General features: G+C 57.0%; 1 protein-coding gene across 1 annotated transcript; it reads right to left on the reverse strand.

Annotated features, from left to right (window-relative positions):
* CDX1 (caudal type homeobox 1) lies at nt 1-10312 on the reverse strand. Its single transcript, NM_204676.3, has 3 exons — nt 9741-10312; nt 1829-1974; nt 1-1697 (listed from the first exon to the last, which is right to left on the reverse strand). The coding sequence occupies exons 1-3, from the start codon at nt 10168-10170 to the stop codon at nt 1491-1493; spliced, it is 783 nt and encodes a 260-aa protein (NP_990007.2). The 5' UTR covers nt 10171-10312; the 3' UTR covers nt 1-1490.
* Nucleotides 10313-13126: the final 2814 nt, after the last annotated feature.

Raw genomic sequence — 13126 nt, forward strand, 5'->3', positions numbered from 1 at the left:
TCACAGGGCTCCTGCTCACTTTTATTTTGACCAAAGCCTAGAAAATAAAACGTTCTGCCTTCTGTACACAAGCCCTGAGCTGAAGTCCCAAGCCAACACCGGTGTCTGCCTTTGCTGCAAAGTAGCAGTGGTGGCCCCAGGGAGGTGTCACTGGTCCCCATGGTGGGGGATGCAGACCCTATTAAGGGGCTGTAGGTGCAGTGGGTGTCAAGGAGCTTAAATCCCAGTATTAAACCCCTAACACTGTGAGTTCTGGGCCAGAATGGGCTGGGAATGGGTGAGGGGCTCTGCAGGCAACAGGGACACCTCCACTTCTTGTTCCTGCTGGGGCTCAGCATGATGGTGCTAGGAGAGAACCATCAGAGCCTCTGCACCCTCACCTTGGTCTTGGGAAGCCACAGACCCAAGCAGGAGCCTCAAACCCTCCTGTGTCCCAGCACGCCCTTTGGGGCATCCAAAACTGGGCTGTAAGGTAGCTGGGCCAGTAGAGATCCCAGGAGTCAGCAGGATTAAGGGGAATTTTAACTGTGGATTTCCAGCAGGAAAAAAAAGCCATTGGTTACCAATGGTGCAGCACATGGAGGAGTACAAAGTGGGCAAAACCCAGAGCCTTTTGTGTTTCAGAGAAAACAGCACAAATCCACCCATCCCTCTCTATGGAAGCCAGCTATCCATCATCTTGTGCCAGGACATGTCCCATCACCATGATGGTCCCGGCAGCTGGCAGTGCCTTGGTGCAGCACGGAGCTGTGCAGGTTCTGCAGTGCCATGGGTAGGTGAGCGGCCCCTCTGGGCAACCTAGAGCTGTCCAGTGTCCTAACTGCAAACCTTGTTCTTGTTCCTCCATGCTGGAAGGTGGTCTCAAAACCTCCGCAGGGTGGTCCATCTGTGGGACAGATGTCTGCAGGTCTCGCGATGGCCCTGAGTTGCTGCAGGGATGGAGCTGGGGATGGTGGCTGGGGGACATGGGGGACACTCACTGTCATTGTCTCAGTTTAAGGAGCCCCCTTTCCCCCTCCAGCCCCACTGCTGAGGGTCCTACCCAGCTCCTGTTGTCCAACTCGCTCCAGGTGTGGCAGATCCTGCAGACAATCTCAGCTGAGATTTATTCTGCCTCGAGTCCAGCCAAGACTTTCCCCTAGTTCAGCCTCACTAAAGCTGCTCCAAAGCAGCAGGCAGCTGGATCACCAGGAAGACCGTGCAGGAAGCATCCCACCGGCTCATTCTGATGTGCCACAGAAAGGGTCCTCCAGCACCACTTAAAGACTCATCCCACTGGTTTTGGGCTACCAATACCGGAGACCAGCGCACGTTTCCTACAGGAGAACAGCACTACCTAACGTATGGGCTTTGTGTAGGACAGAGCTCATCAGCCTCTTGGGAAGGCAACAGAGCCACCATGCCCCAGAGGACGTGGTGTCTTTGGGCGCTCAGCAACAAGCTCTGCCGTGTAGTGCTTATCTCTCAGTGTCTATGGCTGGTGGAGGGGGCTAAGGCATGAACTCCTCCTTGATGGTGAGCGGAGATGAGGAGACAAGGCTTGGGGCACTGCCACTGCAGAGGGTCCCCATGGGCCCTGGCGTGCCCACGGCTGGGGGGGTTGGCGTGGTGGTGCTGGTGGGCTGGCTCTGCTGCTGCAGCTTCTTTTTATTCACCTTCCTCTCTTTCGCCCTCCGGTTCTGAAACCAGATTTTCACCTGTGGGAAGACACAGATCGCCATGCAGAGAAGGGGATGTGGACAAGGAAGAGCACCCGAGGGGCACCATGGGGGCTGGAAGCAGAATGGGAAGGGCACTGCCCTCTCTCAAATCCATCCCCAGCACTCACCTGCCGTTCAGTGAGCCCCAGGGCAGCAGCCAGCTCGGCCTTACGGCGGATGGTGATGTAGCGGCTGTAGTGAAATTCCTTCTCCAGCTCCAGGCGTTGGTGGTCCGTGTACACCACCCGGTACTTGTCCTTTGTCCTCGTCTTGCCTGGCAGAGAGAGCAGAGTGAGGGTGAGACAAGAGGGCTGGGGGACAGGAGCATCGCTGATGGCATGGAGGAGCTGCACGAGCACACAGAGAGCTCTGGAGGAACATGGGACCAGAGGATATGAGTCCTTGGCCCCTGTGGGGTTTGATACCCATCCTGGGTAGCAACAGGGTGTTTTTCCATGCTGGAGAGCAGCAGGGGATAGGGCCGTTCGTGGTAGGAAGGGAAGAAGGCACTCAGTAACAACACAAGATAGTGGTCTCCACATCCCATGTGCCATGATCATCACCTCAGGAGGAGCAGAGCTGCAGCCCAGGTGGAGGACACGCTGCCTGGACAAGTCCAGCCCAGAGGGCTGCAGGAAGCCCAGCTTTGTGCCACAGAGCCCAAACCCACAGTGCCATCAATTGAAGGCACACAGATCAGGACAGGAATAGAGGGAAAACCCAGGAGTGACAGCATTTTTCTGCCAAGAGAGGTTTTCATAGTCTCCACGCTGTGTTCACAAAAGAATGGTGTAGCCATTAAAGCTACGACAGGGAGAGCCCACATTAAGCACAAACATTCCCAGTGATGGACTCAATAGCCAGCAATGCTTCAGGCCATAACCAGCCTGAATCTGCCCTTGGGTCTCCTCAACTATGGTCAGAGCTCCATTGAGCCCCACATTTCACCTGAGCAAGAAGATAGCCAACACATGGTGCCGAGAGCACTGATTCCTATTAGAAAAACACAGTGTGCAACAGCACCGGGTAGCAGTGGTCCAGCCCTGCCCGTGCCCCCAGCACAGTGCATATACCATGATGTGATGAGGTGGGGGGACAGCAAGGCTGCACCACAGATAGGGCTGAAAACTGCATCCTCCAGAACCAGGGCTCAAGATATCTTCTTTCACACGTGAATCCCTTTTCTTTCCCTTTTCATTTGGAAGCAATACCCTTTCTGAAGAGATAATGACTGAAAAGTGATCTTATTTGCGATATTGCAATTTAAATGCCACTGCGTGGTGGAAGAAAAAACAGCTGGAACGCAATGGAACTGACAGCTAATGTTAAAAAAAAATTAAAGAGTAAGGAAACAAGGCGGTCTGTGGGTACTGCATCTGCCAGGAATTTTAGCAGGAATTATTATTTCCTGCTGCAGCCGTAAATAGATCCATCACCGCCCGTGCTTTGTTGTTCTCTCCTTGTTGCTCGTCCTTGGCGAACCCCGGTGCAGCCCTGGGTGCCCATTGCAAATATCAGGGAGCAAAGGCTCTGCCCGCTGCCAACCCAGAGATGGAGATTTCCTCGCCTTGGCTAACGGCAGTTTTCAGTGATGTTTGCTGAATTCAGGAATGCATTGTGAGAGATTCACAGGGAGAAGAAAGGGACTTGCAAGAAATGCTATTGACAATGAATAATGCGGCCACCTTGAATATCAATGCTGGGTTACACTTCGCTCGCCCTCGGTGGCCCTTTTATGGCTCTGGGAAAGGAAAGAGGAAATTTGGGATGAGCCGTCATGGCTCCTCGTGGGGACCTGTGGGGAAGACCCCAATGCCTGCAGGGATCTCGAGGAGCAGTGGGATGGGGCAGTCTGGGGTTGGGGCTGTGCCAGCTCTCTGGCACGGCCCACGGCTGTTGGAGGGTCCATGGGTGGGAGCATGAATGGGACAAGGGTCCCCCTGCTGCCAGCACCTTCCAGCCCCAGCACATGTTCAAACTTCCTCCTTCTTGTCCTCCAAAGACAAAAGGAACATCTCAAGCAGCCAAACTGAGCCATCCATGGGGCCAGAAGGAAGGATTCCAGCGTTGGGATCAAGGCAGGGCCCAAAGCTTGGGGAGAGGGCATCGTTACTGCTGTTAATGTATAACCCTAATAGCACTCACCTGAGCCATGATTAGATAAGGGAATAGCTTCAATGTGCTGCACAGGCCCCAAAGGACACACTCCTGAGTATGCGTGCACACACACTCGCAAACACGTTAAGGGAGACCCCCCGCCCTGATCTGTTCCACATGGCAGCCCTGGGGATGGGGATGGGGACAAGGATAGGGAGACAGGAGTTCCCTGCCCTTGACCACAGTACTACAGCATCTCTGAGGTGTCCACGTTGAGGTCATGCAGCCTGAGTGACACAGCATTATTGCTTCCCTCCCTCCAGAACAGAGGCAGAAGAAGGGAAAACCCAAGCCCAGCTCTGTGCGCTCTGTCTCCAGCTCTGCACCCACAGGGCTACTGTCACAAACAGGCATAGGAAGGCACCGTGGGATGATGGAGGCTGTTATGGGGCTGTAATTCACCCTCTCCAGCCCTAACCTGTCTAAAGGATGGCTTTCAACAAGACACAGACCCCCTAAAAGAGATGGGCAGTAGAGTTTTGAGGCTGATGCAGGGCAGCTGTAGCAAATGCTAGGATCAAACCAGGCAAGAGTATAATCCTACGCTGTTCCCCAAAGGTCTCCATTTCACAGGTCAAAGCAGCTCAAAATTACAGTGGCTGCAAGCCCTGGCTCCATTCTGAGCAGCACCGCAGCCATCAGGGCTCCGATCAGATCAGAGCACAGCAAGTGGGGCCGTGGAGCTGGAGAGATGAGAGCCGTGCCGCTGCCAGCTGCAGAGGCCCCCAGGCCCAGGGACACGGGCACATGGCAACACGGGTGCCAGGCACTGTGCAGGGCATTTAGCATGGGAGGTGCTGGTGGGGATGGAGCCGAGGCTCTGCACGCCCTGCTGCCCAGCAGCTCTTTGCATGACCGGCACAGAAAGACTGGGTTGCCCCGAGCAGCCTGGGAGCAGTGCATGGAACACACTGTGGATGAGAGTCCTATTTGCCGTTTCTTCCCAGGAAAATTCTCTATGAAAACTTTCCCCCTATCTCCCCCCCTTGTCCCCCTATGCCCAAGGTAGCCTGGGCAATGCTATGGGTGGGGAAACTGAGGCACAGAAGCAACACCAAATCAGAGTGGAGTCCCGGGGTCAGAGCCACGGGCAGCTCAACTCCCTCTCCACCCTCACAGCTCCCACTGCTTTTGCAGCCAGCAGAGCGATGCTGCACGGTGCAGCCCTGGGACAAGGGCTGGGGTCTGTTCCCAGCACTCAGGACCCTCCTAGCTGGGTCACCATCATCTGGCAGCCAGATGTGCTCCAGCTGTGCCTGCACAGAGAGGTCAATGCTCCCTCTGCTGAGCAGAGGGGACCACAGCCACACCGTGCTGATACTCAGCTCAGACAGCCCAGAACACGTTACTGTTCCCAAACCATCTGGAAATAGCAGCCCCAAAGCCTGAGCACCCTACGCACACTCTGAACACCCCAAGATCTATCTCCATTATGCTCACCCCTCTGTTGGAGTCTAAGCCCCACCGCTCCCCCTGCCTGCTGGGAACCAGAGGGCTTTCACTTCCCCTTCCCATGCAATATTTTCAGCTCTTTCCCATCCACCTCAGGAAGCGTGGTGTGATGGATGGGGCAATCAACGTAGCATGGAGGACTGCAGCCACATGGACCCCCTTATTGTTGTCGACCAGAAGGCATCCCACCTCCATGAGATCCTGCCAAGATCTTTTCCCTTGGATTTAGACAACTGCTGGGTTTCCAAAGCCATGTGAGAGGATCTACCCCAGCCCCTCCTCTGCTCGCACTGCAGAGGGAGGGGATGCTGGCTGAGCCCCCACCCCGTGGCCCTGCCCAGGTTGCCCTAGCTCCTGCTCCAGGTGGCACAAATGGGCACTGCTGAGATGCTGGGCTGCAGGAAGGGCTCACAGTGGCCACCACCCCCAGGCAGCCCTGCAGCCCCCAGGGCAGCTCCTCGCAGGGCTGTCAGCCAACACCAAACCAAGCCAGGGAGATCTTCCTGGTGCCAAAGATCTCAGAGGAAGCAGCAGTGCCACCCCACTGGCAATAAAACCTCATTTGGCTTTGATATGTCACACACTGGGAATGTTTCAGTTACAAAACCGCACCACAGCTCCCAGTGGTTTTATAGTCTTCCGCACGCAGAGGATCAAACTCTGCTCTTCTGGGGTGCAAATCCGAGAAGCATGGACCAGGACAGCAGCACCCAGGGCTGCAGTGATTGAGAAGGAACAGAGCAGGCAGGGAAGAGCCGGGTCCGCAGACCTCACACTGGGGCAGTCTGGCTCTGTTCAGCATCCCCGGCCCAGACCCACTCCCCGGCCAAGGAGCAGCAGCCCCAGGTTGGGTGTTGGGACGAGCGTTTCTCAGCAGAGCAGTGATTCAAGCCTTTATTTTGGCAACCGGTGCGTTCCTGGGGCTGCTCCTTGGTTTTATGAGCACCTCGCCAAGTGCCGCCAGCCGGGCTCCAGCGCTGGGTCAAAGACCGCAATGCAGGGACGTGTGGGCTGCAAGCACGGAGCATCGCCCGCGTGGAGTGGATCCACAGCCAGACCCACGGCACAGAGCTGCCACCCCGTTCCACAGTAAGCCGGTGGCACAGCGGGGGTCCCAGGTGGGCACTGGGATTCCCTGCCCCTTCACAGCCCTATGGGGCTCAGTGCAGGGGAAGGAGCCATCCCATTATCCAGGAGAATCGCAAAGCTAACAGCACTGAGGTGGGCGTCCTTGAAGGGGTCTCCTGCAGGAAGCACCGCCCATTGGCCAGAGCATTAAGTGTCCCTCAGCTAATCCCAGGGTATTAACCAGCAGAGCCCATCACGTAGGTACCCGCAGGGAAGCCCTTTTTGTTCAAGGAAAGTCAATCCTAAGGAAGTTCGAACCACCTGTACCTTGGCCAGCAGGCTAAGCGCTCAGCAAACCCCAGCAGAGGCCAGGAGCAGGAGGCTGTGGGTTAATAATTCAAGGGGACAGGACCAGTAGGGCCCCCGGCGGCATGCAGCACTCCAGGTGACCCAGGGGAGCAGAGGGTTTCTCGGGGAGCAGCAGTGTCCCTAAAACAGGACCAGGTCCTCCAGCCGCCCCCATCGCCCATCTCGAACCTCCCCTGGCCTGGTGTCTCATTCACGGGGATTTCACGTTTCCTGCAGCTTTCCTAGGGCTGAACAAGCAGAGCTGGAAAACTGAGCCAGAAAGAGTGAAAACAGAGCTGAAACAGAGCGGAGAGCTGCACGCTCAGTACATTGCCTTCTGCCCGTGTTTGAGGCATCCACACCCTGGGATGCTCCCACCACGGCTGCTCACCCTGCACTGCCCTATGCACATTCACCTCCCCAGGGATGTCCGGGCACACTTTCCCTTGCGATACAGAGCTCTGCAGCCGGGTCCATTAGTGACCTGGAGGCTGCACACGTCATTTACATAGCTAACGAGCGGGAGGGAGGGGGGGGGGGGGGGGGGGGGGGGGTGAACTTCAAAGTTCAGCGCGCTGCCGTTTCCAGCGCCTTCCTGAGCTTTTTATAGAGCAGGGGTGCCATTCACAAGGAAGTTTGCAAATAATTACGAGTAAGGAGGAAGCGTGAGGGTCTGACACTGTGCTCGTGAAGATTTTATGAGCAGAAAAAGGGCTGATGCTCGGGAAGAAAGGAGGCACGGGGACATCTTGTTCCTCCTGTTTCCCAATTTAGGGCACTTGAGCATCCGTTACCTGGGCTGAGCTTTGCCCTGTGCCGTGGCTGGCTCTGCTGGGTGAGGCACGCACGTTCTTAGCAGCAGCTATATCAGCTCATCGCCCCATGAGGTCTGACTCCGCACTGAGTCACTGGGAGATTTCTCATCGATTTCTCCCAGCTCTCCATCACGCCGGCAGAACCCCCCGGCACGCTCCGTCCCTGCCTTGCATTGCCTCTGAGCATGGCAAGGCTCCTTCCGAGCGCCTTCACGCCGCGGCCGATGGCTGTTTATACAAGGGAAGACAGAGGGAACCTTAATTTACAGCCCTCGGATGATTTACAGCGCTCGCAATGGAGCTCTCCGTATTTATAGCCCGCGCATTCATTTCCTACTCCCACAGCGTGGAGAGGGGTATAACCCATCCAGCCTGATTAATGTACAGTTTATTGATTCCAATAAAACATTTCACCCTTATCTGTGTCAAACCCACCTCCTGGTTTATGTAAAGGCAGGCTGGGCAGGCGCCGTGGGTTTGAATTCAGCTGCACGGTCCCATGGGCAGAAACCTCAGGGCTGGGGGGGTTTGTAGAGAGGCGTCCCATATAACCAAGGGGGTTTTGCTCCTGCCAGCCCTCTCTGCCTCCACGTGCAGGGGACAACAGCTGGCTCATTTGTCCCTTTGTGTGCGTTCAATCTAAGAGATACAAACTGCGCAACGGCTGATTTTTCCAGAATTCAATCACTCCATTGCTGTGTGACTCAGGCAGGGGAACCTTCCTGCCCTCGCTATGTCTCACTCCCTTCATCCAGAGGTGTTCTTATGGTTTCCCCCCCTCCTTCATTTTCCCTCCCACCTTTCCCAGAAGAAACCGAACCGTTTGGACCTACAAATCCCACAGAAGCTGTGGGCTCCCATTCAACGCGTATGAGGAGAGGGGGGGCAATTTTCCTAAAGAGTTATATTCAGTGCTTAAAATGGACCAGGAAATACCACCCTGCCTCTCCCTCCTTCTTGCAGAGCAGAGCTCGCTGCTTTCCACCTCCTGGGATGCTCAGCCCCACCGCAACCCCCGCTCCCACCGGGATGACCCCAACCCCAGCATCCAGCACAGTCTCACAGCAATTTCCATGCAATTTCCAGAGCATGGGGCCTGGGGATGGGGCAGAGGAGCAGGGGGTAGGACAGCGAGGATGTGGGCACCGCAGCGCATCGCCGTGCCCAGACCCTTCAGCACCACTCAGTTTCCGTGCAGCTCTTGGCTGTCACATCCCCAGCGCCATGCATGGGGAAAACCCAACGCAGCGATGCCAGGAAACCAGAAGCAAGCCAACAAATGAGGCATTTTACACCATTTTCAAACAGGGAGCCCCGCACAAGGGGGAGACGGAGAGGACGGCGGTCGGGCTGGAAACCCTGGAGGGGAACATGAAAGGGCAAAGGCCCTCCCCAACCTCACCTCAATGCCAAAGGAGCCGGCGGCATCTCCATGACAAAGCGAAGCCCGTGTCAATTTGGGCTGGCCCCAAGGGGGGACTGCCCACCGCCTTTGAAGTGGGCAGTGGGGCGTCCACGGGCGGAGGGCTGCGGGGCACGGACACTTCCACCCACCCACCCCGCCGGGGTCAGGAGTTCAGCAGGGACAAGACCCCGGGGTCGGGGACAGGATACAGGGACAGGGGACGGGGGATAAGGCAGAGGAACAGGGGATGGGACATGGGGACAGGAGATAGGGCACGGGAACAGTATGGCTGCCCAGTGCCAGACACAGGAGCTGTGCATACGCTGTGTGCCATGCAACACCCAGAGCACCCAAACACACCCTGCATGTGGCACCGTCCCCGACACACCGCACCTTGCATGCACCCTGAGCACGCAGTACTGCCCGTATGCACTCACTGATTCTGTACAGTGAGTGCTGTGCACATGCACTGCTTGCAGCACCCTGCACACACAGCACAGCACTGCTCCAACAGGAGCACCCCACCACCATGGCAATGAGCCTGGACTACCCTGGACTGGCCATGACAAGGACTTCCCATACACAGAGCAAAGCTCTCATTCTGACTGCCAGCAGAACGGGGTCACCCGCACACCAATGCTCTCCATGCCCATCCTCAATCCATGCCACCTCGCCAGCCCCACAGCTCTCCCCATTGGGGTAGGTCCCAGAGCAGGATCCGGCCCTGCAGGACTCCAAGCTGAGGGCTCCCAGGTGGAGGAAGGAGCCCAGGTGTAGGGCTGGGGGTTTCCTTACCGCTGCTGCTGGTGCTGGGAATACTGCGCCTCATCCATTCGTACGGGGTGCGCCTCTGTGCATTAGGGGACAGCTGTGGCACCGAGCTGCTGATGGCTGGAGGCAGGAGTCCAGAGCCCGCATGGGGCTGCATGGGGTTAAAATCCGGGGGGCTAAATCCAAACTGCCCCGGGTTGGTGGCGGCGGAGGCGGCAGCGGTGCCGTATGAGTGCCAGTCCTCCTTGGCAGGGGTGTAGGGTGAGCCCCAGGCAGCTGCGGGCTGCCCATGGTGCGGGTCGTTGTTAATCCCTGGCACATGGTGGTAGCTGGCGAAGTCCGAGTACTGGGGTGGCCCCGGCACGTAGTTCTGGGGGTTGAGGTTGAGGCTGGGATGCCGGACGGGACTGGGATACATGTTGGTGTCCTTATCCAAAAGATAGCCTACATACATCTTCTCCACCTGGCTCTGTGCTCATGCTGTGCCGATGCACCGCGCTGCGCCGCTCCGTGCCGAAGCGGCCGGGTGTCACGCAGCGGCCGCCCCTCCTTCACCGCGCTCACCTGGGCGCCTTGGGGAGCTGTGTCCCGGGGCCAGGCACCTCCCTGCCCACAGGCTTTTATTGGGCCCAACCTCTCGCAGCATTTGCATTGAAAGGCAGGGTTGCATTTCAAAGTGCAGGAACCCCGGCCGTGCGGGGCAATCCGAACCTCCCACCGCCCCGTGTTCCCTCTGTGGTCACCAGCACGGGCTGTCCCCATGCCACCGGCCACGGTCCCTTTGTGGCAGCTGGTTTTGGGGACAGTGTGGCACAGCTGGCTTTGTGTTTGAAGATGCCCCAAAGGAGGTCACCCTGTCCCTAAAGCCATTTGTGCGCCAGGAGAAGGGCAGCTTGGGGTGAGAGCTCACATCAAATCCTGGCTGAAGGACTGAATCACCCATGAACTGCCCAATGGAATTGCCCCAGCACTTTTGATGGGGACACCGAACCCCAGCAATGCATCTGCCAGTTTTGGAAATGGGATTGGTGGGAAGAGGTCACTCTGGGTCCCCCTCCATTTATAGCATCTGGGGGCAAACTCATCCCTCGAGCCCCATAGCCAAGTTCAGCCCAGCCACAGAGAGCAGGATGGACAGACAGAGCTGGACACAATTATCCTTATGGGTCCATTCCATTGGGATATTCTATGATTTTGTGGATGTATGCCCCAAAATCACGTCTGTCCCCAAGCAGAGGCCATCCACTCATCACCAGGCAGGCCAGGCACACCTGTGCTCTGGAGGGGATGAGGGACTGAGATCACCTCTGTGCCATTGCAGCACATCGCTGGTCCCTTCTGCAGTCACAGTGTGTGGGGAAGGGAAGGGAAGGGAAGGGAAGGGAAGGGAAGGGAAGGGAAGGGAAGGGAAGGGAAGGGAAGGGAAGGGAAGGGAAGGGAAGGGAAGGGAAGGGAAGGGAAGGGAAGGGAAGGGAAGGGAAGGGAAGGGAAGGGAAGGGAAGGGAAGGGAAGGGAAGGGAAGGGAGAGGATTTAAGATGCAATTGAGAGAAGAGGATAAAACAGCAGACTTTCACCATTTTTTGCAATTGTAGCTATGAATCCGTGAAGAGGTTTGAAGGTGGGATTGCTTTTCAGATTCATGGGGTTAAAAGGAAAATGGTAACAAAGCCAGCAAAGCTGCTGTGTTGTAGGAGCTCAGTGCATGCAACACACAAGAGCTTCCCTGCTGCTACTGGGCATGTCCCAGCCATGGCTGGGCTGGGGGTGCAGGGCTCCATGGGTCCATGAGCACTCTACCTGCACCCTCCTGCAGCAGGTGAAGGGCTCAGCACGGAGCAGCACGGCCAGGTGCCTTCTAGCAGCGTGCCACCAGCTCCAGGGTGGACAGGGGACGATAATTGGGCCATAAAGATCCACCAGTGATAACTTCCCTCTTTTCCTCCTCTTTGGCCTATGTATTGCCAGAGGGGACTGTGGCTGGAAAAGCTTGTGCCACGGAAGGGCCTTTCATGGCTGGGAGTGGAGGGTGGTCCTGCAGAGACCCTGTGACCACTGTCCCCAACACGGGGGACTTTTGGTGCTCAGCTTGGTGGAACATCACCCACACCGGGGTCCCACAGGAGAGCAGGTCAGGGGCTGCAGAGCCCCATATGGACCCTCTGCACCCACCCAGGACCCTCAGCACCCCCCCAGCTGGGGGAGCTCCTTCCAGCCCTCCCCACCTGAGATTCCCAGAGGAAACCAAAATGACGCAGGGGGAAGAGGAGCAGCCAGGATTTCCCCAGGGCTCAGCACTGCTATCCATGATCGAGTGATGCCATCTCCTGGAAGCAGGAGGGCCAGAAAGGGAGGTTCCCAGGGCCAGGCTGTCAGGAATGGAGCTCTGCAGGGCAGAGTACGACCTCTGCTCCAGGGGGGAGGCGTTCCCCACAGGAAGCCAAGCCCAGCATTGCACCTGGCTTGTTTGGGATCTCCACTGTGGTTTCAGCAGGATGGGGAGCTGCCTGAGGAGGCAACATGGTATCCCAGCAGTGGTGGGAGGTGGAGGAACCTCACTCCTTCCTCCTGGTTCAGGCTGTCAGCAGAGGGTTAACGATTCCCACGTTAAGTGGCTGCAGATGTGTGGGAAAGTCTGGAGCGAGTGCACTCACCACTATTAGTATTCACCCCCCAGCCTGCTGCTGCCTCCAGAGCTCTGTGCTGCACATTTAATACACCGTGGGGGTGAGGAAAGTGCGTGGGATGGGGGCAGAAAGGCTGCGAGGAGGGGAAGCAGTGGGGCAGCATCCTCTGCCACCGCCTCCTCACAGTGCCTGAACCGCAGGGAGGTGACAGATAGTGGCTGTAGGAACACAGCGCTGCATCTCCACTACATCAAAGTGAGTCGTAGAATCATAGAATCGTTTGAGTTGGAAGGGGCTTTTAAAGTCTATCTGGTCTGACTCCCCTGCAATGAGAAGGGATGCCCACAGCCCGTGCAGCCTGACACTGGGATGGGACTTGGAGCACTGAAGGAGCTGTGGGTGTCCCTGCTCGTTGCAGGGCAGTTGGACCAGATGGCACTGGAGGTTCCTTCCAACTCAAACGATTCCATGATTCTATCATCTGCTGCTTCTTGCCTACCTGCCTCCCACCTGTGGGCACAGGGGACTCCTTGTTGACTCTGCCAGATGACCTGGCTCAAGTGGCCCTTCCATGCTTTTTTTCTTGTGTTTCCATCTCAATCCGTGATGGAGGTCACAAAGATGCTGTGATCCTGGTGATGCCAGAGCAGTGCAAACGCCCCGGATCATTCCTCTCCCTCATTAGCACTAACACTGCTTATTTGGCCTTGCTGCAGTCTGCGAACCCCCGCAGAGAGCAACTCTGGCAGCCTCCCCTGCAGCTGTCCCAGCCCCGGCGGAACCAG

The sequence above is a fragment of the Gallus gallus genome, chromosome 13 (genome assembly GCF_016699485.2).
Source record: "Gallus gallus isolate bGalGal1 chromosome 13, bGalGal1.mat.broiler.GRCg7b, whole genome shotgun sequence".
Taxonomy (NCBI): Eukaryota; Metazoa; Chordata; class Aves; order Galliformes; family Phasianidae; genus Gallus; species Gallus gallus.

Excerpts from the sequence above, each read along its gene's own strand:
- CDX1 (NM_204676.3), bottom strand. The coding sequence starts at position 10,170 with ATGTATGTAGGCTATCTTTTGGATAAGGACACCAACATGTATCCCAGT. Across the intron at positions 1,975-9,740 it reads TCCCAGCACCAGCAGCAGCG|GCAAGACGAGGACAAAGGAC; the intron begins GTAAGGAAACCC and ends TCTCTCTGCCAG. Across the intron at positions 1,698-1,828 it reads TGGGGCTCACTGAACGGCAG|GTGAAAATCTGGTTTCAGAA; the intron begins GTGAGTGCTGGG and ends GTCTTCCCACAG.